At 52.2% G+C, this 27,094-nt stretch overlaps 2 protein-coding genes and 1 long non-coding RNA gene across 5 annotated transcripts in view; 2 read left to right on the top strand and 1 right to left on the bottom strand.

Annotated features, from left to right (window-relative positions):
- The first annotated feature begins 1,615 nt into the window (after positions 1–1,615).
- On the top strand, positions 1,616–9,639 carry LOC143654172 (uncharacterized). The gene is made up of 3 exons (XR_013161699.1): positions 1,616–1,686; positions 3,510–3,633; positions 9,514–9,639. It is a non-coding gene; the product is annotated as an uncharacterized LOC143654172 (long non-coding RNA).
- Positions 3,560–27,094, bottom strand: part of SFXN3 (sideroflexin 3) — a 30,094-nt gene continuing 6,559 nt past the window's right edge. Inside the window, exons 1-11 of one of the 3 annotated variants that reach the window (XM_077125763.1) lie at positions 15,114–15,364; positions 13,752–13,893; positions 12,918–13,092; positions 12,481–12,575; positions 12,025–12,100; positions 11,779–11,864; positions 11,423–11,550; positions 11,218–11,267; positions 9,948–9,997; positions 9,403–9,450; positions 3,560–9,146 (exon numbers count right to left, since the gene is read on the bottom strand). In XM_077125763.1, coding sequence (XP_076981878.1) covers positions 9,050–9,146; positions 9,403–9,450; positions 9,948–9,997; positions 11,218–11,267; positions 11,423–11,550; positions 11,779–11,864; positions 12,025–12,100; positions 12,481–12,575; positions 12,918–13,092; positions 13,752–13,893; positions 15,114–15,174 — 1,008 coding nt within the window. In that variant the 5' untranslated portion in view covers positions 15,175–15,364 and the 3' untranslated portion in view covers positions 3,560–9,049. Of the gene's footprint in view, positions 9,147–9,402; positions 9,451–9,947; positions 9,998–11,217; positions 11,268–11,422; positions 11,551–11,778; positions 11,865–12,024; positions 12,101–12,480; positions 12,576–12,917; positions 13,093–13,751; positions 13,916–15,113; positions 15,365–27,094 lie in introns of those variants that run through there. The other 2 variants (XM_077125765.1, XM_077125764.1) reach the window with 2 other exon arrangements.
- The window catches only part of PDZD7 (PDZ domain containing 7), a 17,740-nt gene continuing 7,874 nt past the window's right edge, over positions 17,229–27,094 (top strand). Inside the window, 8 exon segments of the mRNA XM_077125768.1 lie at positions 17,229–17,558; positions 21,336–21,476; positions 21,818–21,992; positions 22,527–22,703; positions 22,986–23,133; positions 24,426–24,486; positions 24,899–25,306; positions 25,817–26,014. Of these exon segments, the coding sequence (XP_076981883.1) occupies positions 17,336–17,558; positions 21,336–21,476; positions 21,818–21,992; positions 22,527–22,703; positions 22,986–23,133; positions 24,426–24,486; positions 24,899–25,306; positions 25,817–26,014 (1,531 nt within the window). The 5' untranslated portion in view covers positions 17,229–17,335.

Here is a 27,094-nt window from a genome sequence, read left to right as displayed (position 1 = left end):
ACCTCATGAAATCTCACGTCCCCATTCTGGCCCAAACTGGTCAGGGAAAGGGACCGAGCCCACCCAGGCCCCTCGACGCCGTTCCTCGGTCTTCCCTTGGGGACCCACTGCGCCCTGGAGGCCCCGCTTCTCTGCGGGCTTCGCTGTCTGGCTTGCTGTCAGCCTCTCTCCCGCCTCCTCCCCTCTCCAACCGCATCAGAAATATATTGTATTCTCACCTAATCCTGTTCAATTACAGCATAATAAAACACATAATAAAATCCTAATTCATTTTTCTCCTGCGCTCCCCATCTCCAGGCATCTTCTTGTTCGGGATTAAAATTTTGTCTTCATGTTTGTGGCAACGCAGAGCCGGCGCCTCCGCATCTTTAATGTATGAGCTGGGGAGCTAGGGACCCGCGGGTTCTGCCGCCTTTGCGCCGGGACGGCGCCTGCCAGTCACCCGAGGATGCCTGCGGGGGGCGAGGGAGGAGCGTGGATCTCCACGGGGCTCCAGAGGCGTCCTTTCCCCAGAGTGGGGTACTCAAAAGCCCCCAGGTTTCCAGTGTCGGGGAGACGGTATATCCGTCCCATCCAACTGACCCCACTGCGGCCTCCAGGGGGCGCAACGTGGAGCGGGTCTCTGGAGATTGAGTTTTCCGAGTAGACTCGTTCTGCCAGACACCGGCCCGCGCGACCAGCAGAGCAGAGCAGAGCCAGGCGAGGGCCCCTCTGCTCTCAGCCCCTACTCACTCCCCTACTTCTGACCTCAGGGCTAGCCTGGTCAGCGCAGGTCTGGCTTCCAAACAGTGACTCCCATCCCCAAACACCATTCCAGTCCCTAGGGCGTTACAGCACACCCTCTAACTGATCCCATCATGAACAGCCTTCCGCCACTGAAATAAGGTTAGAACCTCTCAGAGGAAGTCATTGAAAACCCAATAAGAAAAAATGCCCTACAAAGCCACAGTACCTGGTGAGTTTATAGAACAGGGGTCTGAGATCAAATAGTGATATTTCTTTATTCTTTCATTTAGGAAAGAGGCTCCCAAACTTTCTCGATTCATGGAACCCTTAGGGTTTCAGTAATTTTTTCACCACACCCTAGGCCAAAGGAAATAACTAACAGTTCCCTTATAGTACTTAGGCCCCAACAACTTAAGTATTTACATTCCAACAACTTTGCGACTATTTGAAAAGTATACATACATTGGAAGAAAACATGTATTTTTATTGTGTTCTTATATAACCATGATTACTTACTAATGGATGTGTGATCTGTTTGGTGTCTGCATAACTTCTCTTGGAATCAGCTTGAACACTACTACCCTCATTTCCAGTTCCACATTGACTTTTGAATAATTCTAGCTTTTTATCACAGTAAATATCAAAAATTCAGTTTTGTAAATATATGAAATCATTGAAAATAATGCAATCTAATGTTGAAACTATGAACTACCTTAAGTTAGCAGTTTGTGCAATGTCCAATAGAGATTCAGTAGCACTGTATTTCCCTCAAAAACTTAAAATTTGCTGTAGCATCCCTGTGAATTCATTGTGGCATGCTGGGGTGCTTCAGTGCACAATTTGGGAACAGTAGAATTAGGTATCTCTTGTTTTTTTTTTTCATGCAACAAGCCTCCTTAAAGAAGCATGTCTCAAGTGATGGCAGCCTGGTGTGAACCCCAAGAGACTGCAGAGGTGGAGGTAGGTCATTGCCACAGGGAACTGTCCCAGGGAACAGGCATTGGCATGGGTGAGGAAACATACAGACAATAGAGCTGGAAACAGTAACTCTGATTACATGTGAGACTCTCCCCCTCTCCAACTCCCAGAATTTGGGACTCCTAGAAAGACGTGAGAGAAGGCTGGTTATCATTCAGCACATTTAAGAACAAGCTGCACTTTGCCGTGAGGAACTTTTCATGCCACACACCACACTCCTAAGATTCTGGTATACCTCCTTTGGGAGGACCCACTCCTTATCCTCGAGGCTGAGGCCACTCCAGGTTAGGAGCCACTGTCACTTTAGGTAATGTGTCACATTTCTTAAGTATAGTGATGTATAGAATCAGTTGAGAAGCACTGTGTTAGTAACCTTATCTAGGACCAATAGATGGGTGGAGGTTAGGGCATTTTTGGATTCCACATTCATTTATGGTCAGTAAACATATTAAGTATCTCTGTGTATCAGGCACTATTATAGGTGCCGTAGGCATGAAAAAGTGAAGATATGGTGTCTGCCCCCAGGAGGCCTTTCATTTAAATGGAAAGAAACATCTGTATAGGACAATCATATTTCTGTAGTACAGAACAATTGAAGTATGTACTCAGTGCCGAACACAGGACGACACTTAATGAGAGTTCAATTTCCTGAACTGCTGGATGCAAGAATGGCGAGAGGGAGAGAGCAGAAAGCCGCGGAGAAAAACCCGGGCTTGGGATCCAGGAGGAGAGACCTCGCGTAACCCCTCGAAAACCTCGCGGATTTTTCCAGACAGGAAGTCAAAGGGCGGGCGCCGTGGAGTTCGTGGGTTTCAAATTGGGAAGCTGATAGGGCGATTTGGCGAATTTAGCGGGCCAGGACGGAGAGCAGCCGGGAAGCGGACAGGAGACAGCGGTTCCAGGCTGTGAGAGAGAGCGAGCTGGACCCGGGTCTGCGGCGCTGTCAAGCCGTTACCAGGGAAACCGGAGGCGGTGACGCGGAGCTCAGCCTTGACTGGCAGGGGCCACGGCAGGGGCGCGGCTCGGCTTTGGATTGGCTGTGCCGTGGGGGCGGGGCTTGAGACATTCTGGGCTGACGCCGAGGAAATGGTGCTTGACTCTAATGGTTACGGCACCAGACCCGGAGGAACTAGGTTAGAGGGTGACTGACATGACCCCAGAGGGTTAAAATCCCGACCTCATTAGTCCCGGTGATCCGGGGAAAGGAGTAGGTTATGCCCAGTCGGTCTCCTCCCTAAGGCCAGGTTGAGCCAGGGCTCCAAACCCATGACATTTTTCACCCCCTTAGACCCTAGGTTGTGGTCTTTCTGGTCTTAATAATAGGCCTGGTGGGGGGCTCTGGAGCAGATGAGGCCAAGCATGGGGAAGTAGGCTGGCGGGGAAGGCTGGAACATCAGTGCAGGCACTCAGAGAAGAGTCCTAGAATCTGAACACTGGGACAGAACGGCCTCCCCAAGAATGGGGCAGATTCCTTGGGAGTGAGGAAAGTGTTGTCCCAAACAAAATACTGACTTCTGAGGAAAATTCAAAGGCGGTATATCTGGCTACGATTAGCCTCTATTTTCACCCTTCAGAGCTGGTAAAATGCTTTGTGATAACTTTTTTGCTGTGTTGAGAAGGCAGTGTGGAAGGCAGTGTGGACTCAGAAAGCACTCCTTCCTAACTGGCTCACTACAGCCCTGGCCAATCCTCTCTTCTGACATGGTTTAGTGTTGTTTGCACTACATGAATATTTATGTTACAAAATGTTTTTAATGGCTTTGTTTTACTGCACTTCACTCCCCCAAACGTTTTCTTTTATACAGGTTTTGCAGTAAAAGCACAAGGCCTCAAAAAAAAAAAAAAAGATGCAAGACCTGTTTTCAGGGGGATTACCAAAGCCAAAGCTGTAACTGAAGAAAGAGGCTTTGACTTGATCCAGAGAACAAGGTAAATCAGAATATAGGATAAAGGCTGGTATTTCTGTATTTTAGAACTTCACCTTCTGTGTGAGACCAAAGGAAGAGATGTTTATTTTGTCCAAAGCTTAAATTTTCTGTCACACACAATCTAATTTAATCTGTCTGACCAGTTCGGTTAAGCCACCTGTATTAGTTAGGGTTCTCTAGAGAAACGGAATCAACAGAGAACACTCGCAAATATAAAATTTATAAAAGTGTCTTACGTGACCACGGGAACACAGAGCCCAAAATCCACAGAGTAGGCTGTGAAGCCGACAATTCCAATGGAGGGTCTGGACGAACTTCATAGGAGAGGCTTACCAGCCGAAACAGGAAGAGCCTGTCTCTTTTGAATCCTCCTTATAAGGCTTTCAGCGATTAGATTAAGCACCACTCATTGTAGAAGACACACCCCTTTGACTGATTACAAATGGAATCAGCTGTGGATGCAGCTGACATGATCATGATTTAATTCTATGAAATGTCCTTATTGCAACAGACAGGCCAGCATTTACCCAACCACCACTTGGCCAAGTTGACACATGAACCTGATCGTGACACTACTTAAACACAGGGAGCCTAGAATAGGAAATAAGATCTTGTAAGTTTGTATAACTTAATGTAATACTATGATACATTCCACAGTATGTTGGGCAGATAATTAAATTAAAAAGTATTGCCAAAGTCCCTTGAGGAAGTGGAGAAAAAAATATATAAAACTATTAAATTTCCCCACCTGGGAGAGTCCTGATATTCAATCAAGTATTAGGGACTCCCAAGTTAATAGGCCAAGCCCTTGATCTTGAGCTTGCTCTTATGAAACTTCTTTCTGTAACAGGGATGCTAAGCCTACTTATAATCATGCATAAGAGTTATTTCCAGAGAACCTCTTCTGTTGCTCAGATGTGGCCTCACTCTCTAAGCCCAACTGTGGTAGTTAGGTTCAGATGTCAACTTGAGCAGGTGATGATGCCCCATTGTTCTGTTTCTGTGGACCTAAATTATCAGGATTTAGAATTCATCTATGACTGGTTACATTTGCAGTCAGCTAAGGGGAGTGCCTTCCACAAGAAGTGAGGTTTAATTTAATTAGCTGGAGGCTTAAGAGAGGTCAGAAGGGAGCTCGACACAGCACAGACCAAGCAGCTCAGCACACCTCATCTCAGCACCCGTATTTCAGCCCAGAGGTTTGGAGATGCAGAAAGGAATTGCCCTGGGGAAGGCCCTTTGATCCCAGAAGCCAGGAGAGAAAGCCAGCCAACATTCCCATATGCCTTCCCATGTAATAGAGAACTTCAGATGAAAGCTAGCTGCCTTTCCTCTGAAGAACTATACATTTTTTTACTAAATAAATCCCCTTATTAAAAACCAATCCATCTCTGATGTGTTGCATTCTGGCAGCTTTAGCAAACTAAAACACCAACTCTGCAAGTAAACTTGTTACCCTTCTTCCTACATAGGACATAAAGCCCAGGAATAAGCCTGGCCCTGGCATCATGAGATTGACATTGCCTTCCTGACCAAAAGGGGCGGAAATAGACATAATAAAGTATCAGTGGCTAAGAAATTTCAAATAGAGTCAAGAGGCTATTCTGGAGGTTATTCTTATGCTAGCTTCAGCTAGATATTTTAAAACTGCCATAGTATGCCAAGTCCCAACCAACAGTATTCCTGAAAACCCTAAATTATACCCAGGGTCCTGTGTGCTCTATAAAAGTTTCATTCACTAAGTTTATTTTCCAGAAGCTTAAAACCTCCAGATTGTCCCAATGCCAGATAGGCTCTGAGACCCAGAGGCATCAGTCTCTCCAAGAATATCAACTGGTTGCACCCCCTACCCCATAATGTCGACACCCCTTTTCAACATGAAGTTAGAATGGTCATTGCCCAAATATCCCTGAAGATCAGAAGAACGATCAGATGAGAGGAAGGAGTTGTAACAGAGAAGATAGGAATTAACAAATGATTTTGACTACTGAATTATTATATTGATATTTCTTGTTAGTCTCTAGTGTATCAGAACAGCTAGAAGGAAATACCTGAAATTGTAACCCATACCATACTTTGGAATTTGCTCTATAACTGTTGTTTAAATTGTACTTTGAAATGTATCACTTTTCTCCATGTATGCTATATTTCACAATTAAAACTATTTTTTTAAAAAAAGTTGATCCAGGCTTGGAAGGAGGCATGACCCAGGGTGACAGAACAGAATGGAACAAAACTAGTTGTCTTTTATGTTGTGCCATATTTAATCAAGAACAGAAACGTTTGCTTATTATATCCCTTCAGATATAAACCCCTCAAATGTGGATACTCATCAGTGGTTTAGTAAGAGATCTGTATGCATTTGGGAGCCTATCAGTTTTTCTGGCCTGTAAACAAATTGGGCTCAGGGAGGAGATGCCCTAGAATGTCAAAGGTACCTGGTAAGGAGGCAAACATAGCACAGAAGCTTCAGAGTCCCACTAATCTCAGCTTGAATCCTGGCTCCATTACCTCCCAGTTGTGTAGCTGTGAGAAACTTTCTCAATGTCCCTATGCTGGTTTGAAACTATTATGTACGACAAAAAACGCCATGTTCTTCTAATCCATTCTTGTGGGAACAGACCTGCCATGGGTGGGACCTTTTGATTAGATTGTTTCCATGGAAATGTGACCCACCCAAGTCAAGGTGGGTCTTAATTTTAATTTTAATTTTTAAATTTACTGGAGTCCTTTATGAGAGGATAAAAGGCAGAGACATTTTGGAGAGAGCACGAAGACAGAAATGCCTTGGGAGGAACAAGCAAGGAAGCCCAGAAATGGTTGGAGATGAAGAAAGAAAATACCCTGGGAGAAGCTAAGAGAGAAGGGAACACCCAGACACATTTTGAAAACAGTCATTAAAACCAGAAGCTGAGAGAAAAGGATCAATAGATGTTGTCTGTGCCTTCCCATGTGACAGATGAACCCCAGATACCATCGGCCTTTATTCAGAGTATATCCTCTTGTTGATGCCTTAATTTGGGACATTTTTGTAGCCTTAGAACTGTAAAATTTGTAACCTAATAAATCCCCATTGAGAAAGTCAACCTATTTCTGGTATATTGCATTCTGGCCACATTAGCAAACTGAAACAGTCTCTAAGTCTGAGCCTTTGCTGAGAATGAGTATAACACGTCTGGCCTCACAGGGATTGTAGTGAAAGTCAGAAGAGATCATGTATGTAAAGCACTTAGCTTCAGTGAGCCTGGCACAATGTATAAGGACAGTAACTGGTATCCCCCATTTCCCTTAGAAAGGAACTTTTACATACCCAAAGAGGAGTGACCCCAGGCCAAGATAACAGATTCATTTCAGGCTCTTGTGGGATGGTTCAGCCCTTACTACTTCCCCTCACCACCTAGGGTGAGAGTTCTGGAGTAAAGAGAGATGAGGGATATTTCACTGCAGGGGGTAGAGAATGGATTCTATTATAGATTCATTCATGTTTCATCTTTTGAACCTAACAAGTCAAGACTTAGAGCAAAGGAAGCAGTTATAAACTATTTAATGGTAGCTCTTACCAGCTGTATATAGACATGAAATTTTGGCCCTGTTCCCCCCCACACACACACAAAAAAAAGTTTAAGTAAGCAGGGAGGGGGTGGATGGCCTTGGGACTAGGGAATGACAAGTGGTCCCTGCCAGGCCTGCTCCTGTGGTAAACTGGTGGGGACATGGAGGAGTGTGGAAGCCATGCTGGTTCCCTGGAAGCCTCTCTCTGATGGAGCTGGGGCAGTCTTTGGTCCTGTTTCTCCCTCTCTCCAGAGACCTCCAGGTCTGAAAGAAAGCTGGAAGCCCAGAGCCTGAGCTGGTTTGTAGGTGTATGCTCACACCCCCTCCCCACCCCCCAGTGAAGTGGAGAATGTAGCCAGGACTCCATTTTCTGAAGGAATAAGGTGGAGGCATTTACATACCCCTTTTGCTTTAGTACACTGGGTATTGACTGAAGGAGTGATTTTTTTAATCTGAGAGTGCCCTCTGCTGCATCAGAAGGGAAGGGAGAGTCTGAAGTCTGAATTTGTAGGGAGAGAAGGAAGTTCTTCTTGGGCACTCAGGACATGGGGCTGAATGAAGATCAATAACTAGAAAGATTTATAATGAACTATTATTGCTGGTGGAGGTTCTTTTGGGGGCAGGGGAATGTTCTCAGAATGGTCCCAATAAGGCCCTTTACACCCGTCCCACCCATCCCTTCAGCTAAAGGTCATGGGAACTGGAGTCAAGGTCTGTTCCTCTTTGCACCCTGTAAGTTTACCACCACCTATGGCACCCCCAAGCCCACCTTCCATTTGGACCAGCCACCGATGCCTGGGCCTTTCCTCTTTGGGGGTGAGGGCAGGGGCAGGGTAAAGATAAGGTGAGGGTTTTGCTGACTCTCTAACAAGGGTCAATGGAATGCGAAATTCCCTTAAGATTGTACACTCAGGACCTAGTTGCCCTGGAGGGTGTCCTAGTTGTACCCATTCAGATATCTGTGAATGTTTAAGTTTAAGCACCACTCCCACAGCTGTGTCACTCTATAAGAGAGCATGGTGGGAGCTCTTAAAAGGAAATGCTTGCCTTGCCTCTGTGGTTTTTTGGTAGGGGTAGGGGTAGGATTGTAGGACTTAGATTTTAGGTCATGATGTCAGAGCAGACCAAGAACCCTACAATTGAGCCTAAAGATGCCCACATGGTTATGGGAGGAGACGTGAGGGCTGTAGCAGATACTGGTGCTGCTTTGGTCTGGGAGAGAAAAGGAGAGAAAATGGATCTATCCCAGGATGTGAGGGGGGATGGCAATGGAGGATGCATATGCTCCCTGCCTCCCTTATTCCACACATCTTCCTCTGCCAGTCAGTTCCTGAGGCTGCTTTGGGAGCCAGGAAGTAGAAATCTCAAGGATTCCGCTTGGTTTGGCCTGCTTGGGTCATTTAGTCTCTGTGCTTAGAGCCTTGGGTTCAGTGACAAGTGAAGTGCTGCCAGGAAGGACTTGGCTGGACAAACAGCTTGGGAAAGGAAGTCTGGTATCCTGGCTGGCTGGCAGGTGGGCCAGGAGTCCAAGAAGGAAAGCCAGATATTAGAAGATCCCAGGACAGCATTCTGCTCCCAGCTTCCAGGATTGCGTGTACATACACATGCATACATGCATGTGAATGTACGCATATGCACATACTAGCCCGGGGGGAGAGGAGACTGATCTTTTGAAACAAGAGAGGAGAGAAAAAGGCTTATGGGGGCACCTCCCTCAGCCTGGTAGATTGCTGGCTTCAATAGCTGCTCCCCTTCCAGAGTCCCCTGCCCAGCACCAAGCAGACAGGCAAGTGGCAGGGATGGCAGAGCTCCATCAAAGCAACAGCCCAAGTTGGTGAGAGAGGGGACCAGGGGCTGACCCTTCTTCAAAGCCCCTTGTTGTAGTACACCACCTCGATGCTGGGGTTTTGCTCACAGATCTGAGCTCTCAGCTCTGGTTCCAGCCTTCCAACACGTATGGAGCTGTAACAGAGCAGCACAGTTCTTTCAGAACAGCTGAGTGGCCCCTGAACCCAGAGCCCCTTGGGTTAAGGGCTCACAGTCCCCCCCCCCCCCCCATCCTCTCCTTCTGCTGCCACAGTGGCTGGCTCATTGTTATTCCCCCACTCCCTGAATCAACAAGTGCCTTCTAGGCCTCCTCCCAGGATCTTAGGATGAGTTGGTACAGAGATGTGGAGACCTGTGAGAGCCCCTAGCCCAGCTCAGGGGCAACACTCACCTCCTCTGGGGGAACAGGGCACAGCACAGGGGGGTGGCGAACACCAGGCTGAGGAAGAAGGGAGGTGAAAATGTTTGTGTAACTTTGCCTAAGGGTGTTTTCTCCCTGTAGCCCATCCCATTTCTGGGACTGCCTCTAGGAGTGCAGACTGACTACAGCTGAGAGGACCTCTTGGGAACATTAAGCCCAACCCTGACATTAGGTTCTGACCAAAGAAAGAGCCTCCAGAGCATGATCCAAAATGTAAGTGGCAGAATTGGGAATTAAATGTGCATGAAAATTCTGGTTGGGACCAAAAGGTATAGGTGTATTTCAACGGTTTTCCCTTGTCAGTGGAGACTGTATATCTCTCAGCTAGACTCTGGCCTCAAGGACAGAGATCACTGCCCAACATGCAAAGCAAACCCTACAGATATCTAAGTCATGTACCACTAATTGAATGAATGAATGACGTGTATAAACATGTTAAAAGCAACAAATTCTCACCCCCACCCACCATGCAAAAGGTGCCCCCACCCCATCCTAGTTAATCGCTGCACACTTACCAGAATCCCACCAATCCCACCTGCAGGGGACCCCCCAGCCAGGGGCGGCGCTGTAGGGAGACAGAGAGACAGTGGAATGCATCTCTTCCCAACTCCTGCCCCATTTCATCCACCGTGGCTCTACCCCATCAGACCTGCCTTTAAGTCCTCAGATATGCAGCCCTTTTCTTTCTCCTAAGCCCATAACAAGACTGGGACTGTAGATCACAGCCCTTCACTCTAACCACTCTGTTTGCTGCTCACCCTCCGTGGTGTCCCATTACCCATTCTTGCCTCTCAGATTTGGTTCCCATAGTGCTCCTTATAATTTCTCTACTCTCACTTCCTCCAGGAGCTGCCTTCTTCAGGGTTTTCTAACCCTCCACTCAGTTCCTCCCATTCCAGAGGCATGAGTCTGTCCGTTTCCAAACACATCTGCTCTGCATACCCTTCTCAATGTACTCCAGCCACAGGAACCCCATCTGTCCTCCAATGTGCAAGCCTATTCCTTATTCCTGCCTCGGGGCCTTTGCATTTGCTCTTCCCGCTACCTTAAACACTCTTCCCCATGCTCTTTGCCTGACATCTCTTTCTCATCTTTTGGATCTTCAGAGATCTCTTCTTTGACCATCCTATCTATACAGCCATTAGTCACTATTACATTGCCCCATTAATTTCTTACAAAGCATGTATCACAACTTGTAATGATATGTTTATTGGTTTGTCTACTTGTTTATTGGATTCCACACTAGGCAATAAGCTTCACGAATACAGGGACTATGTCTTGTTCAGTGCCATCTCCTCATCCCTAGAACAGGCCTAGGTGTACAACTGGTGCTCAATAAAACACATGTGAATAAATGATTCAGTGAATTAGCCAGGGCTTGTATTCCCATGTCTTGCTTCTCTGATCTGTTCACACATGCGTGTATGTGTGTTCCTATGTGCTTATGTGTATGTGTGTCTCACTCTTACTGGATGATAGCATGAGTATGATATCAAGCAGGACTATGACAGTCCATCACTGTGTGTGTCAGAGGCCTCTAAAGTGACACCAGCTTCCTTCAGGACAGAAGTCATTTCCTCCCTTCCTTTATCTTCTCCCGCATCCTGAATGTTCCTTTACCCCAGCTCATTTGGGTCTTGCTGAATACAAAATGGAAGGAGCAGTGCACCGGTGGGGAGAACAGGTGGAAAGTCTTCAATTCAGGGCAGGCTGGGGAGAGGGTTGGGGATTGATCACCTCTTCTACCAGCCACCACTTCCAGGATGGGAGGTGAGAGTAACCTACCTTCAGGAAATCTTTCTTCTCCAGAGTGTCCATGATCAAGGGGGGAATGCCTAAGGGGAGAAGAGGGAAGGGAAGGAGTGAATGGATTGACAGTAGGGAACCCTAAGGGAGCCTCTCCCACTCTCCCAAGTCTCACTGCTCCCAGAATCCTCTGAACCCCCTTCCCTTAAAGCCTCCCACACCCCACCCAGCCACTCCGCCTCACCCATTGCAGGGATTGCCATGCAGATTCTTGATATCACCACCTGGAAAATGCCCTGCTTGGCTGCGGCCACCGAGTGACCAAGCCTCTGACCTGCCTCATCAGTCACGGGGATGCCCACCTGCAGCTCCCTGGGAAGGGAAGGGAGTGGCAGTTAGATCACAGGCCCCAATCCCATGTGCAATGCCCTAGGGGCAGCTCATTCCTGGGAACCCCTTGGATATCCTAGACTCAAAGGTAGTTCTCACACCCCAGAAACTTAGGGTCAACTGAGCCAGGGTTCAGCAGCCCATGTCCAGGAAGGGTCCTCACTCAGGGCAGGTGCCCACTCGGCACACACCAGGAGCTGGGCCACTTACCTCTGCCTCATCAGGGGAATGTTGATGCAGTTGGCAGCTGCTACAGCTGCAAAGGGCACAAATCTGCCAACCAGAGAGGGCAGGTGCTGAGGGAGGAAAGGCATCAATCAGGGGCCCTGAGGGCCATGGGTGGTGAGGGACTCTGGGGAGAGATATAGGGAGCCTGTAGGCCAGGGGTGAAGGGCGGTGGGGAAGAAGGAAGTGGATGAAGGAGGAATTCAGGCCAGTGGGGTAAGGAGCCTTTACCTTGGTAAGGGATTTGAGTCCCAGAGCTGTGGCCACTGCCCCAGTGGTGGCACTCACATAAGCTGTTCCCAGCTGCCTGTGGGTAGAAGAGCCAGGTCATGGGAGGGGAGGGGTGACATGTCCAGCATCCCTCAAAGATGTGCCAAATCTTTAATACATGAGGTGTAGGAGGGTGGCCTCATTGCAGAAAAAGCCCCCCCCCCCCAATTCCAGTGCAGACTTGTCTGGAAGCCCTATGCCCCACCCCCCACCCCTTGAAGAGGAGTAGGACCCCAAACCATGCACAAGAGAACCTCATGCCCTCAGGCAGGGAAAGGAGGGGGCAAACTGGAGAGGAGGGAGCTGAGCCATTGCTGCATGGACCTCCAGGGAACAGAAGTGCAAAGGAGAGAGCAAGAGTGGGCTGGGGGAAGAGGGTCAAGGGTGCTGCAGTCCTTCCTGGGGGCTAGCTCTCACCCCACAGTGATGGGAGCGTCACCACTGCGGTTGGAGTAGTTGACGATGGCATTGAAGGACTGATTCACCCACTGCCAGAACACCACAGTTGGGGTCTTCCTGGGGGGGAACAAAGACACTTATTTCTGTTGCCTCTAGTGTCCCCCATCCTTGGGCCCTATAATGATACCCCAATGATTATTCTCAAACACTCATGAGGACCCTGTCAGTCACCCTAGAACCTGCCCTGCTCACCCCCACGTGCCCCCATATACATACTTACACAAAAACACTCAGGGGATCTGAGAATTGAGTTCTGAGGGGTGGATGGATTGTGACACAAGCTCTCACCCACCCTAGATTCTTTATCCAAACTGGCACAGAGAGGAGGCACCTAGTCACCAAGTCATACTTTCGCTTGGATGGGGCACTCAAGAAGGGGAGCCAGAGGACAAGACCTGCCTGTAGAAGGTGAGCATGCATCCAGTGATGGTCATGTTCATGGGCACCTGGGCTGACATGCGGCCGATGAGGACCACCTTCTCCCCTGTGTCTGGATGGAAGGCAGAGTCGTACACATACTTGGCCCTCCACAGCTGGTCCTCAGTCAACCCTGAGGCTACCACGCCGGCCCTGCAGAGGTTGGCAGGGAGCAAACAGTCTAATTTAGGGGGCAGAGCTTCTGTCTCAGGACCCGCCTACCCAGCTCAGGGGAAGTCTGGGCAGAGGACCAGGAATTTTGCCCCCCTGCCCCCCCACCCCATGTCTTAGACTAAAGGAGTGCCCTGCCTCCTGGGAGAGTCAAGGGTCCCAGAAGTGGGGTCTCCTATTTTCATTTCTTCTCTAGTCACACAAAGAGAGGCTCCCCTCTGTGCCAAAATACTGGGTCATGAGTGTTGGTGGTTTCCAAGGGGTCAGAAAGGGCCAGGGAACATTGTTAAGATTTTTCCCCCTGCTGGAGACGGGAGATGCCTTCCTATCTCCTTGAGATTTATGTTGAGCTTCTCTGCCCTTGCAGAGGTTGGTCCTGCAGTAGAATTGAACCCTGTAGAAGGTTTCTGAAGCATACAGCAGGCCTCCATCTATGAATATCAGTGCTACTTCCTCAACCCAAATTCCCTAAAATCCTTTGGTTTGAAGTTCTGAGCCACAGTGAAACGGTAGAGAAGGCTAGGAAGTGGGGGTTGTGGAGTAAACAGGGTCATTCTCAAGCTTGGGAGGCAGATGCAAGAGGTACTGTATTAATGGCAGGGAACAAGACCCTGGGGTCCAGGGTGAATTGAGGGGATCACCTGTAGTTTTGCACGATGTTCCGGGAAGCTTCCAGCTGTGCACCAGATAGCAGCAGATTTCGGGGGTCCGTGACAGTAAAGAAGTGCCGGGCTCTGCCCAGAAACGTGCTTTGGTCCCAGCGAGGTTCCTGGATGTTGATATCTAAGGACAAATCACCCATTTTCTGCAGGACAGGGATAAGGGTCAGAGGGCTCCAAGGTGGGGACCAACGGCTTATTTGGGGGAGACTTTGGTGGCTCTGCCCTGGCCTCTGAGCCTATGGCCAGTCCCTTCTAGAGCTCAAGGTGACTCCATGTAGATAAACAGGGTGGGGGAGGAGCTGTTTCCTTAGCAATGTCCTGGACCAGGGACCTGCAGCACTGGAGGAGGGGGAGGGAAGAACAGACCAGGAAAACAAAACTCCTTGTTCTCTGGCCTGGGGTGAATTTTCATGAGTGAAGATTTACATGTGTGTGGTTGATGCATGAGCAGCAACTAATTCCCATAAATCTAATGTGTGCTCTGGGTGCACAAAAGTACATAATATACACACAAGTACATAATATACACATTATACATCAATGTTCATGTGCAGCTTTAGGGCCCAGCTGCCCTGAGATCTGGATACAAACACCCAAAGCTGTCTGGGAAGATGTAAGAAGCTATCCCACACCCTACACCCCAACTGGAGGAGAGCAAGGTTCACTGGCCACCCCAGGGCTTATCTGTTCCAGATTTCAAACAGGGATACTGATGCCAGCCAGGACTCTGATGTGTGCGTGTGCACATCTTCCCCAACCCCAAAGAAAAAGTCAAGGCTCTCCGTGGTCCTCAGCAGGATAGGGCTGGCACACACACCAGTTCACCTCTCCCTGAGCCACCCTCTTCCAGAAGGGAGGAGGATTCAGCAGGTGCCCCCTCCACACAGCAGAGAGAAAAGCCAGGAGCAGCCATCTGGCCATGCTGGGCAAAATCCTACAGAATGACTAATCCTCTCCAACCACACTTCCTCCCTCACAGGCAGGCACGCCCTCCCCCCCCCCCCACTTGCACTTCACATACCCACGCACAAAGAAACCACCATGGATGCCCTAGAGACATATAAACAGGGCCACAAAGACTGTTATTTACACACACACACGCACACATATACACTTACACTCCAACCATATCCATCAAACCCAGACTCCCGAACACGTGATCACACGCAGCCCCACCCTAAATTCCTCTCCTCAGCCCACCCACCCTCCTCCTGCCAAGAGATCTTCCCAGAGCCTAAGATGCTCAACCAAACAGGACAGACAGCATGCTTCAAGGGAGGCCTCTGGTTCTAACCCCAGCCCTGAACCCTCCCGGGACTGCTGCATTAGGCCAGCACTCACGCTTTCCTGAGCTCCCAGCCGGCCGCTGCAGCTCTCGGGACCCGCCTTCCTCTCCGCGCATCGCCCGGGCCCTCCCCAGCCATCACGCGGGACGTCACGACGGAAGCTGACAGCCGGGAGGGGCGGGGGCTCTCCGGGCCCGTCCTTCTGGAAGGCTAGCCGATTGGCAGAGTTTGCCGGCGGTTGATGTCTTTTGGGGCGACGTCCCAAGTCCTGGCCTCCGGGCCCGGGCCCTCCGCCGGTTCCCAGAGCCAATCCGAGCGGCCCCGCGGTCCCGGCTCCGCGCCCAGCCGGCGAGGGAAGGGAGTTGCCGCGCGCGGGTGCTGCCTTTACTTGCAGCCTCCAGGGCGTCCTCCGGAGGACCCCCGACCCCCGCGGCAAGGGGTCTCGGTGCCCAAGGAGAAAACTCGTAGGGCGCAGGGCGCAGGGCGCAGGGCGCAGGTGGGCCGCATGGACGGTCCTCGGGTTCCCGTCGGGTTTGCTGTTTCGATGGCTGCCAGGCAGTGGTCCTTGACTCTCCGGACCCCTACCTCAGTGCCCAGAATCCTACCGCGGCCCCTCGGAATCCCAACCCTTCCCAGCCCCGTTCCTGTCGTGTTTGAGCCCTTCCTTTGTCCTCAGCCCTCTCGTCCTCCGCCGCCCTCTCTGTCACCTCTAGCTCCACTGTGTCACCAGCCTCCTCATACCCGCAACTTGCCCTGCAGCACAGAGCTTAGCTCCAGTCCTGAGATGTGGCGGGTGGAAGACTCAAGGAAACTTTGCCGGCATCCAAGCAAGCGGATCAGGATTCTCCCTCCTCCTAGTGTCCTGGGACCAGCTGCCCGTCCCTGCGAACTTTCCACAGCTGGGTGGCCAGAGACGCCTTCTGGCATAGGAATGTGTATATGTGAAGCAGACAGTACAGCGCACACACGCTCACAATCCACCCAGCCGCCTTGCAGAGCGCGCCCGCCGCCCACCCGGGCGCCAGCCCACGCCCCCACCCGCCGCAGCTCTGCCCAGGTGACAGTTCCCCACTGAAGCCTCAGGAATGACCGCCGACGAGGGGCATCCCCAGGAGCCGCGGTAGCCGACCTGGCCTCGAGAAGTCGCGGTTCTGGGCTCCCCTGGAAGGGAGCGAGCCGAAGTGGGGCCGCAGAACTCACACTGGAGCGGGTAGAACCCAGCGGCCAGAGTCCGGGCGAAGAGCCGCAGTCCAGGGCGCCTGAGGTAGGCGCGCGGAGGGAGTGACTGGCGGCCCCTTCTGCCAATGGGAGCCCGGGGCGGCCCAGGCCAGCCCTATTCCCGCAGGCTCGGCGGAGGGTGGGCGGGGTTCCCACCCGCGCTGCGGCATTCGCCGGCGCCCGCAGTCGGGCGAGGACCGCGGCGGCCAGACCCGAGAGCAGGTGCGGGGGGTCGAACCCGCGGGCCGGGGGCGCTGGGAGGCCGGAGCCGGAGGTGAGGTGCTGGGTTTTGGGCCCCAGAGCTGCTCTGGGGGAACTTGGCCCGGGTTTCGCGCGGGTTGTTGTGGGGCCCTCGCTAGCAGATACTCCCCCGAGTCTGGGAGGGGTGGTTCGGCAACCTCTTTGGACCGAGGGACAGCAGCCTGGGACCCGAGCATCTGTGGGAGCTGGGGATGGCTGGGGCCCTCGGGCGCAGCTGTCCCAGGTCCTGAAGGCCTGTACCGGAGGTGGGAGTCCCAAGGACTGGTCCCCCAGTACCCTCCACAGGAGTAGGGGTGCAGTGAACTGTCCTCGGCTCTTCATTTCTCTCACCCTGCTTGAAGCCTTCAGTGAGTCCATCTTCACTCTACCCTTCCGTGGGGAATAGGGACAGGAGTAGATGAATCAGCTGAGAGTAGGAAGGAGGGGTGGGCAAGAGTTTCCCACCTGCCCTGATGTGTAAATGGCTCCCAAAATCCGCGTTGGCACCTGGACCCGGCAGTTCCCTGGCCAGGGGTGGGAGAGGTGGTGGGCTAAAGGCCGGGCAGGGCAGGATGCCCAAACCAGGGGAGAAGGGTGCAAATTCTGGGTAGCAGCATTCACATCCCCTCCCCCAAACCCTGCTCCCTGCGCAGGCCTGAAGTGCACCCTCCTGAGAGGCAGAGGAAGTGAGTGCCTCGGGGTCGCTGGAACCCCAGCCCTGCCCGGAAGGCTCATGGCTCCTGGCCCACGCGGGAACCACCCCCGGAGGGCTAGCCGGTTCGATGTGGACGTGTAGGGCGCCGCCCCAGCCCAGCTGCCATGGCGCACGGTTTCGCAGTGGGCTTTGACCCGCTGGGCCCTGGAGACCTTAGCTCCGGCTCGCTGAGCTCCCTCTCCTCCCGAGGCCACCTGGGCAGCGACTTAGGCTCCGCAACGCGATACCTGCTGAGGAAGCAGCAGCGGCTGCTGAATGGGCCCCGCCGCGGAATCCGAGCCTCATCACCCATGGGCCGCGTCATCCTCATCAACTCCCCCATCGAAGGTGGGGCGGGGCCCAGCTGCGAGGGACCAGATGGAGAAGATGGGGATGGGGGGGCAGAGTGGGAGTGACAGGGCCAATACACACGAAGGAACCTGAGACGGGAATCTTAGGGACATGGGAGGCTTCTGGGAACCCATTCATTCCTCCTCCCTTACCTCCCCTCCAGGCCAGTCTTCCAGGGCTCCAAGATGGAGGGGGGCCAGAGTTGGGAGTTGGGGGCATGGGTACAGAGAAAGGCATGTGTGTGTGCGTTATTGTGATGGTGATGATGGTACCAGCCTCCAAGTGAGCAGCACGGCAAGCTATTGAATTGGCCTCTCCCTCCCAGGAACTTGGCCCTTATCCAGCTCCATTTGTGTATACTTCTGGGGTGAAAGGGTAAAAAAGGAACCCCTTATCAACTAGCCTGTGTAACCATCTCTGTGTTGGGCTGTGGGCCGTTAGTGTTCACTTGGGCAGACAGAATTAAAGGCTCCAAGTGCAAAAGGAGGGGAATGAGGATGGAGCAGCTAATGTTAAGAAGAGGGGGGAGAACAGAACAGGAGGGTCAAGAGTCAGGAGAAGTGGGCCCAAGGGCTGGACCCTGAAAGAGGAGGAACATCTAAGCTTATGTAGTTACTTAATGCCGCTTCATTGCGCACCAGCACTGGGTAGGCCCTGCAAGGGACCTAGAGAGAAGAAAGGTTCAATCTCCACTTTCCAGGGCTTAGAGACAGAACGGTGGGGTGGAGATGTTGTGGACAAAGTTTAGAAGTGGAAAGCATGGATCACGGTGGCTAGGGCATGTAGGAGGTAGCCTGACTGCAGTGGCAGATGTGAGGCGACAAAGAGCTGGTGAGCAAGGCAGGACCTGGAATTCCAGGGGAGGAGCAGAGCCCCCTGGGCCTGAGCTTTCTGTGGATTTAGCCCCAGATAATATCTCCAGCTCCTCTCATCTGCCACCTAGCAGAGCTCCCTGGCTGAATCCCAGATTGGACTTTTCAAGCCCTGCTCCTCCCTTCTGATTGGGGCATGGGGCTCAGGGGGCAGGCTCTCCTCTACCTGCTGCCCAGCACGCTTCCCTCAGCCATCCATCTCACAGGGTCTCACGCTCAGAGCAGCAGGGCACTGCTGAGGTCGCCACTGCCATTCTGGTCGGGGATCATAAATTCCTAGAGGCGCTAGTCGGCATAGAGGAACTAGGCTCCCCACTCCCAACCCATCCCTTCCCCTACCCCCACAATGCCCAGTGATGATACAAGGGCTATTTATACTGTTCTTGCAAAGATACACTTCCAGAAGTTCCAGGATTGCTTTTTCCTCTGCCTCAGCCTGGTGCCTCAATGCCTCCCGTGGGGCTGACCACTCCTTCCTGGGAATCTGCATGTCCTGGCAGTTAAAGAACTGGGACATTTCTCTGACTACCTGGCCCCTAACCTGTCAGAGCTGGGAGCCTCTGAGCTTAGACTCCTCCCCTCTGCCTGAGCACAAACATCTCCCAATCCACCGCACCTGGGGTCGCTCCCCCATGTTATTATTCCCAGGGAATAAAGTAAGTGATTAGGGAGAAATAGGAGGGAGGGGACCCATATCACCCCTGTGAAATCCCACCAGCTTCACACACTCAACTGGTCCCAAAGAAAATGCATTATCTTTAATCCAAACCAACCCTTTCTCCTCACTTCCCTTTCTCCTCACTTCCCTCATTCCTCATTCACCTGTTTATTCTTTCATTTATTAAAAAACACTTATTAAATAGGAATGATTTCTAATTGTTTTGTTAATTCTTTTTTTAATTAATAAAAAAAACAAAACAAAACAAAACACTTATTAAATACCAAATACTATGCAACACACTGGGAATACATTGGTGGAAAAGAATTACACATCCCTATCCTGATTGAGTTTATAGTCCATTGAGAAGGGGCAGATAAATAATGCACAAATAAACAAAGGATGGGAAGGATCCTGAAGGAAATAATTTGGGTGATATGAGAAAACAGTGGTTCTCTCAAACTTTAAAGTGCATTAGAATTGCCTGGAGGGCTTGTTAAAAGACAGATGGCTGGGCCCTGCCCCCAGAGCTTCTGATTCTGTAGGTCTGCAGTAAAGCCCAAGAATTCACATTTTTAACAAGTTTCTCATCTTAGAAAAGGTTTGGGCAGGAGTATTCCAGGCTGGGAAATGTCTTCCAGCATAGAGTACTGTCCTTTTGTTCTCTTTTGTCCTGCACCTTCTCTGGTCCATGGTCTCAAAAAAACCCAGAAGGGATTCAGAAAGGGCTTGGTCTGTGTGAGGACCAGAAAAAGCTCAATGTGGCCAAAGGAGAGGGTGGCCAGAGGTGAGGGGGGCAGAGAGGAGGGCAGGGAAAAGCCCATGGAGGACCTTATAGGGATTGGGGAGGAGTTTGACTTTTCTTCTAGAAGCAGGGGGAGCCGTGGAAGTTTTTAATCAGAGCAAAAGCATGATTGAATTTAAAAGCTGATTCTGGCTACTGTGTAGACAATGGATAAAGGGTAAGAAGAGCAGAAGTGGGGAGACAGTAAGGAGGCTGCTTTGGAGTACCTAAGGGAGAGCATGGTTGCCTGGGCTAGGGCACTGGAGGCAGAGGAGATGCCATTTTCAAAAGCCCCAAGCTCCTAGGCTCAAAACCTTGAATCTGACAGTCCTCTTGGCCTAGGACCTTAGGGAGGCCCCAGGGAGAGACTGAGAAAGAAAACTGCAAGAGGAATGGTGGGGGAAGGGGAGAGAAAGTCTCTGTGGCTGGCCTGAAAAGGTATTAGACCTGTGCAGATCTAATTAGTTGGGAAACCCCAGACTCTCCCTGCCCTCTCCCTGCCCTCTCCCTGCCCCATCCCTGCCCCCAGGCTACTCTTGGGGATTTATACCTGTGATTTCTTAGATCAAATATAAATTTGGGTGTGTATCCATGGGGTTTCACTTCTGGAGCACCTGTAGAGTAAGGCTTGCCTACAGCAGAAATTTCAGTTTCTCTCTTGAAACCCAACTCTCTCACTAACCAAGGGACTCCTTAAAGACCCACCTCTGCTCACTCCACCCCCTCCACCCATCCACATACCACCATCTTAGTCCTCTAAGAAACATGATGTGATGATTCCAGGCCCTAGGGAACTCCTCCTCTGACCTTCCCCAGCACTGATGGAGAGGACCACTACTGGCCCTGGACATACACTGTAGCACAGCCTTGTCTTGGGTTTCTCTCCCCATGTAGCCAGATAGCTCCTAGAGCCCTTACCTTCAGAATCACAGAGCCTGCGAAGTGGAATGGACTTCAGTGACCCTTCCACAACATCCAGACAGGATGGAGGTATCCACTTGTATGCCTCCAAAGATGGCAACTCTCATGGAAAACCCATTCATGGTCTGACAGCTGAAGGTTTTAGAAAGTTTTCCCTTACATTAAGCAAAACCTGCCTCTGTCTTTCTGTCCATCTGTTCCTCAAAGTGGCAGGATCTTTAGGAATTTGGCCTATTCCAGGCCTGTAGATCTAGGAAGCTCAGTTAGCATTAGACACCTCTCTATCACCATTAAGAGGGAAGAAGAACAGTGTCTTCTAGCATGGGGCACTATTCTTTTATTCTCTCTGGCTCCCATACCTTCTCTCATCCATGGTCTCAGACGCACCTAGAGAATTCTCCCCCCCACCACCACGCCCATTATCACCATTTTGGGCCACGCCTAGCAGCTCACCCTTTGCAGGCTCTACTTTGGGGAACCCAGGGGTCCTCCATGTCCAGCATGAGCATGGGCTGATGCCTGTGTTCCCATCCCCACAGCCAACAGTGATGAAAGCGACATCATCCACGCAGTCCGCGTGGAGAAGAATCCAGCGGGGAGGCTGGGCTTCAGTGTGCGGGGGGGCTCTGAGCATGGCCTGGGCATCTTCGTCAGCAAAGTGGAGGAGGGGAGCAGTGCAGGTGAGCTAGGTCCCCATGGGTGAGGTCCTGGCCTAGGTGATGTCACTCCCCACCTCAGCAGGGTGGGAGGGATATTGTTACAGGGATGGTGGGTCAGAGTCTTCAGTCCTGGAAGACCTGATCCAAAGGGGAGTCAGAGCCCATCCCCAGGTGAAGTAGGGTATGGGACAGGCCCTAGTCTAATGGGGGAAGCTTAGCTCCTACCCTGGAGATCCCCAGTCTGATGGAGGAAGCTCATTCTTGTCCTAGGGATTCCCAGTCTGATGGGGGATGCTTAGCCCCACCCTGGAGGACTCTTCTCCCAAGTGTCCCACACCAGCCATCCCTGTCCCCTGGTGCAGAGCGGGCTGGCTTGTGTGTGGGGGACAAGATCACAGAGGTGAACGGGCTGAGCCTGGAGAGCACCACGATGGGCAGTGCTGTGAAGGTGCTGACGGGGAGCAGCCGCCTGCACATGATGGTGCGGCGCATGGGCCGCGTGCCGGGCATCAAGTTCTCCAAGGAGAAGACCACATGGTGAGCAGTGCCGAACCCCAGCCCTGACCTGGCCCCACCCCAGCACCACCACCACCACCCAAGGCCCACTGGCAGAAGAGGCTGAAGGGACAGGGCTCTTCCTCGGGGCCTGGCAAGTGCGGCCCCTGCTCCCCTTTCCCCCTGCATGTTAGAGATGGGAATCCTAAGGCCTGACCCTAAAACGAGGAAAAGGTCTTATCTTGCAGCCAGCCTTGCCCCCAGCAGCTCTGCTATCCCAGATGCCAGTGGCCCTACCCCGTCCTCGGCCCCGCTGCTGCTCTGAAGCATAGGGATAATACTTGCCCCCGGGGTTATGAGGATTAGAAATGGGGCCTGAAAGTTGTAGCTGCTTAATAAAAGAGGCAATCTGGTTTACCAGATTTGATGCAATGTACGCCCTACTGAAGGTCCCAGGCCTAGGGAGGTCCTCAAAGCATACCTCCTTTCCCTCCAGTTGTCAGGCTGCTGGGAGGCGAGGCGGTGGGTGGTGGTGGATGGAAGGCCTCAGCTGACAGCGCCTTGCTACTGGCCCAGGGTGGATGTGGTGAATCGGCGGCTGGTAGTGGAGAAGTGCAGCTCAACCCCATCGGACCGCAGCTCAGAGGATGGCGTGCGGCGCATCGTCCATCTGTACACAACCTCCGATGACTTCTGCCTGGGCTTCAACATCCGTGGGGGCAAGGAGTTTGGGCTGGGCATCTATGTGTCCAAGTGAGGTCTTGGGTCAGGGATGTATTAGGATAGGGCTGGGGGTTAGGACTGGACACGGGGTGGGGCTGAGACCTGGGTGAGACCTGGGGAGGGATCAGCAAGTAAGGCTTGGCTAATGAAATGTCCAAATGAGGACGTAGGTCAGAGGTGGGACTTGGGGAGGTGGCCAGGGCTTGCCAGGAGGAGGGGCATTCCTGAGGTCATAGGAAGGGAGTCTGGAATGGGGTGAGCAACGGAAGACCAGGTGGGTGTCCTATCAGACTGATGCCCATCTGATCCCAGAGTGGACTGTGGTGGGCTGGCCGAAGAGAATGGTATCAAGGTGGGTGACCAGGTCCTGGCGGCCAACGGTGTCAACTTCGACAACATCAGCCACAGCCAGGCCGTGGAGGTGCTGAAGGGCCAAACGCACATCATGTTGACCATCAAGGTTGGTAGGGCTATGGGAGTTGGGGGAAATCAGACTAGGAAGGACCTCAAGACCACCGGGTATTTAGTTATGCCCATGCCTCTGCACTTTACAAGACATTTTTTCACAGCCGTGTGGGAGGTAGGTCAGGCAGTGTTCTCATCCCTATTTTGTGGGAGAAACTGAGGGTCAGAGAGACAAAGCAACTGAGAAACCACAGTCACTCAGCCAGTCAGTGGCAGGGCCTGGTTCTGGTCCTGCCCCCAGACTCCTGGGGCAGTGCTCCTTCCTCTGAGTGGTGGAAGCCTAAGCCTCGGGTTGAAAGGAGAAAATGTCCTTTCTGGAAGGCTGAGTGGTAGCTGTGGCTTTGGGCAGGACATGGATGATAGGTGTCCTCAGGGCACAGGGCAAGGAGGGCTGGACTGGGGCCAGAGATTGGGTTTCAGGGGCAGCAGCTAGATTCATTATTCATGAGAGCCTCACACTTGCCTGTGGATCAAGTCCTTCACACTCTGGCTTTTGGAGGAAGTGATGCCTCACTTTTCTCCAGGGCCTGATCCCCCACCCCACCGCACCCCACTGCCTTCCCCAAGCCTTCGCCCATCCTGCCATTCAGTGCCCCCTCTGCCATATCTCCTCCACCTCTATTTCCCACTCTCCCACATCCTTTTCCTCCTCTTCCTTCCTCTTCACTCCCAACCTACCCTCATTCATTCATTCATTCCGCTGCACTTTTTTTGGGCATGGGGGATGCGTGGGCCAGGAATCGATCCCAGGTTTCCTGCATGGCAGGCGAGAATTCTACCACTGAACCCCCTGTGCACCCTCAGCTGTATTTTTGAGCACTTTTTATGCCAGTCACTGTGCTGGGCACTGAGGCTATAACAGCGAACAGGACAGATAAGGTCTCTGCAACTGGGAAGAGACAAATAAAGAAGGAACTTGTGTATTGTGATGAATGCTATAAGGAAATTAACAGAGAGATGGGATAGAGTAATCTAGGAAGGACCCCTTTAGCAGGAGGTGGGGTAGGGTGATCAGGGTTCTGAGGAGGTAACTCCTGAAGTCTGAGAAGGAGCTAGCCGCCTGAGGAGCTAAAGGAAGAGCGTTTAGGAAGAAGAAATAGCAAATGCAAAGGCCCTGAGGTGAAAACGTAATTGGCATGTCTAGAAATAAAATAGCCCTTGCAGCTAGAGCATGATGAATTTAGAAGAGAGAAATGGGATCGAAAGGTTTCTTCTGTCATTCCCCGTTCTTACCCTCCCTTCTCGCCCTCTCTCCCACACCCTATTATGCCCGTGGGCCCACCCCAGGAGACTGGCCGCTATCCTGCCTACAAGGAGATGGTTTCTGAGTACTGTTGGCTGGACCGATGTAAGTGGCTGTCCCCCAGGGTTGGAGGGGAAGGGCTGAGGCCTGAGACTGGGGTCAGGATCTTTGAAGAAAGTAAGGGTAGGGGTGGAGGAGGGAAGTGGGAGGTGGGGAAGGAGATCAAGATGCCCTCAGGACCGTCATGCTGCACTGAGTTATTTCTGGGCTGCCTCCTGGGAGGTTGCAGATTCAATTCCAGGCTCGCTGAGGGTCCGGAGTCCCCGTGGGTGAATTGAGACGTGACTTGCCTACACTTACTGAGCAAGTTGCTGAGCAGCTCATCCATTCACCACACCTTGTGGACACTTGGCTGCTGCCTGCCTCCACCAAGCCCAGGGGTGGTGTGAGCCCGGCAGGGCCCTGTTGCCACCAGGCCAGTCCTCTGAGGTGCCCCTGCCTCCCCGACTCCCTGCAGTGAGCAATGGGGTGCTGCAGCAGCTGTCCCCGGCCTCTGAGAGCAGCTCCAGCGTCTCCTCCTATGCCTCCAGTGCCCTCTACAGCTTGGCCGAAGGCATGGGCTCTTTGCCCTCTGACCACATGGACGTCTGCCTGGGGACTGAGGGGCCCAATGGCTGTGGCCCAGGCTGGGGGCGGGCAGACACGGCTATGCAGACGGAGCCTGACACGGGGGGCCGTGTGGAGACCTGGTGCAGTGTACGGCCCACGGTCATCCTCAGGGACACGGCCATCCGCGCTGATGGTCACCCCCCTGCGTGCCGCCTTGACTCTGCGCTCTCGGAATCCCCCAAAACTGCTCTGCTGCTGGCACTCAGTCGACCCCGGCCACCCATCACACGCTCCCAGAGCCACCTGACCCTGTGGGGTACGTCAGGGAAGGGTGGCTGCTCCTCTCTCCACAGACCCCAGTCCAACACCTCCCTCAGACCCTATCCTGGGCCCCAACCTCACCTCCAGGATATGCTCAGACCCTGCTCTGGGCTCCATTTACTACTAGACCCCAACCCCACCCACCTTCAGCCTCAGCCCCAGCCCCCATCGGCTTTGGATCCCAAACCAGCACTAAGTGCAGAGTCTCCATTCTGGAGATACCAGGCTACCCTGTTTACACACACACACACACACACACACACACACACACACACTCTTCCCAATTGCTCCGTTCGACCCTCAGTGGAGTTTTGTCACAGCTCTCATTGTGGGGTGGGGGGAAGCTTGGGAGTTTGGAGGAGAAACCCCACCCCCCTCCTGCAGGGCTGCAGATCCCGTCTGCCTCCCCACTCCCTCTTCTCTCTGCCCCTTCCCACACCCCTGCCCCTCGTCCTCCCCTTCTGCCCACCCCTCCAGCCCCCTGGGTGCTCCCTCGTGTCTGCAGAGGAGAAGAAGCAGCGGAAGAAGGAGAAGTCGGGGTTCCCCGGGGAGAAGGGTGCCCTGCAGCGCTCCAAGACGCTGATGAATCTCTTCTTCAAGGGAGGGCGACAGGGGCGGCTGGCAGGGGAGGGGCACAGAGAGGCCTGGACACTGGACAGCGGGCACTCGGCCAAGCCCCGCCCTCGCTTGGACCTGGAGAAAGGTGAGTGCTGCACAGATCAGATAGTGGTCCCGTCCAACAGCTTTGGCGTCCAGCGGTGCAGGGTTTAAATCGCATGCTACCTGATTCGAGCTGTGCCTCTCACTAGCTCAATCCCTGTGAACCTGTTTGCTCATAAGTAAAATAGGAATGGTAATCCCTATGTTTTTAGTAATAGTGAGAATTAGTGTATGTAAATCATTTAGTACATTGTCTGTCATATGGAAGATGCTCAGAAAATGTAAGAGTCAGTGTTGTACTGCTTCATCTCCCCATTTTACAGAAAGGGAAACTGATAGACTCACAGCCTAGCAAGGAGGTAGAGAGCTTAGGTTAGATTCCTGGACTATCTGGAGAGCATTTGGCTTTACCTCCCCCTGCCAGAGCCCACAGGCACTTCCTAGTTCTAGAACCATCCTTGAACAAGGCTATTTCTAGAGCAGGGCGCAGGCAGAAGGGCCTGGCTGAGGCTGTACTCATGTCTGAAGCTTCCTAAGGACCCTCACAGGAGGTCCTCTCACTTCTCTGGTGAGGTTCAGAGACTAAGCCAAGAGTGGTTGGGTCGTGGGGTTGCATGTGACAGAAACTCAACTCGAACTGGCTTTACAAAAAGTACTTCTTGGCTCAGCTACTGATTTAAGCAGGGTCTAAAGACTTAAACAATATTATTAGACATCTACCCTCCAGTTTTTGTTCTACGTTCCCATGGATTGGCTTCTTTATCATGTGGGCTTTTCCCATTTGGAGGTAAGATGGCCACTAGTTTGCCTAGCAACCCCAGGGGAAGAGAGCTCCTCCTTAAATACTTTTAGCTGAAGTCCTAGGGTGTATTCCCATTGGCTTATTTGTTCAGTGCTGGGAGAGAGAGAGAGAGAGAGAGAGAGAGAGAGAGAGAGAGAGAGGGAGGGAGGGAGGGAGGGAGGGAGGGAGGGAGGGAGGGAGGGAGGGAGGGAGAGAGAGAGAGGATCTGTCTATGGGCCAGCAAGTTTATGTGCCCACCCTGAAGTACATTGGCTGAGGATGAGGTTGGGGTGGGTCTCCAGGTTGCAGAATGAATGATGGGCAGGCTAAAACAACCAGAGG

The sequence above is a fragment of the Tamandua tetradactyla genome, chromosome 13 (assembly GCF_023851605.1).
Source record: "Tamandua tetradactyla isolate mTamTet1 chromosome 13, mTamTet1.pri, whole genome shotgun sequence".
Classification (NCBI taxonomy): domain Eukaryota; kingdom Metazoa; phylum Chordata; class Mammalia; order Pilosa; family Myrmecophagidae; genus Tamandua; species Tamandua tetradactyla.
Note: the sequence above shows the minus strand (reverse complement) of the source record. Positions and strands in the feature narration are given on the sequence as shown.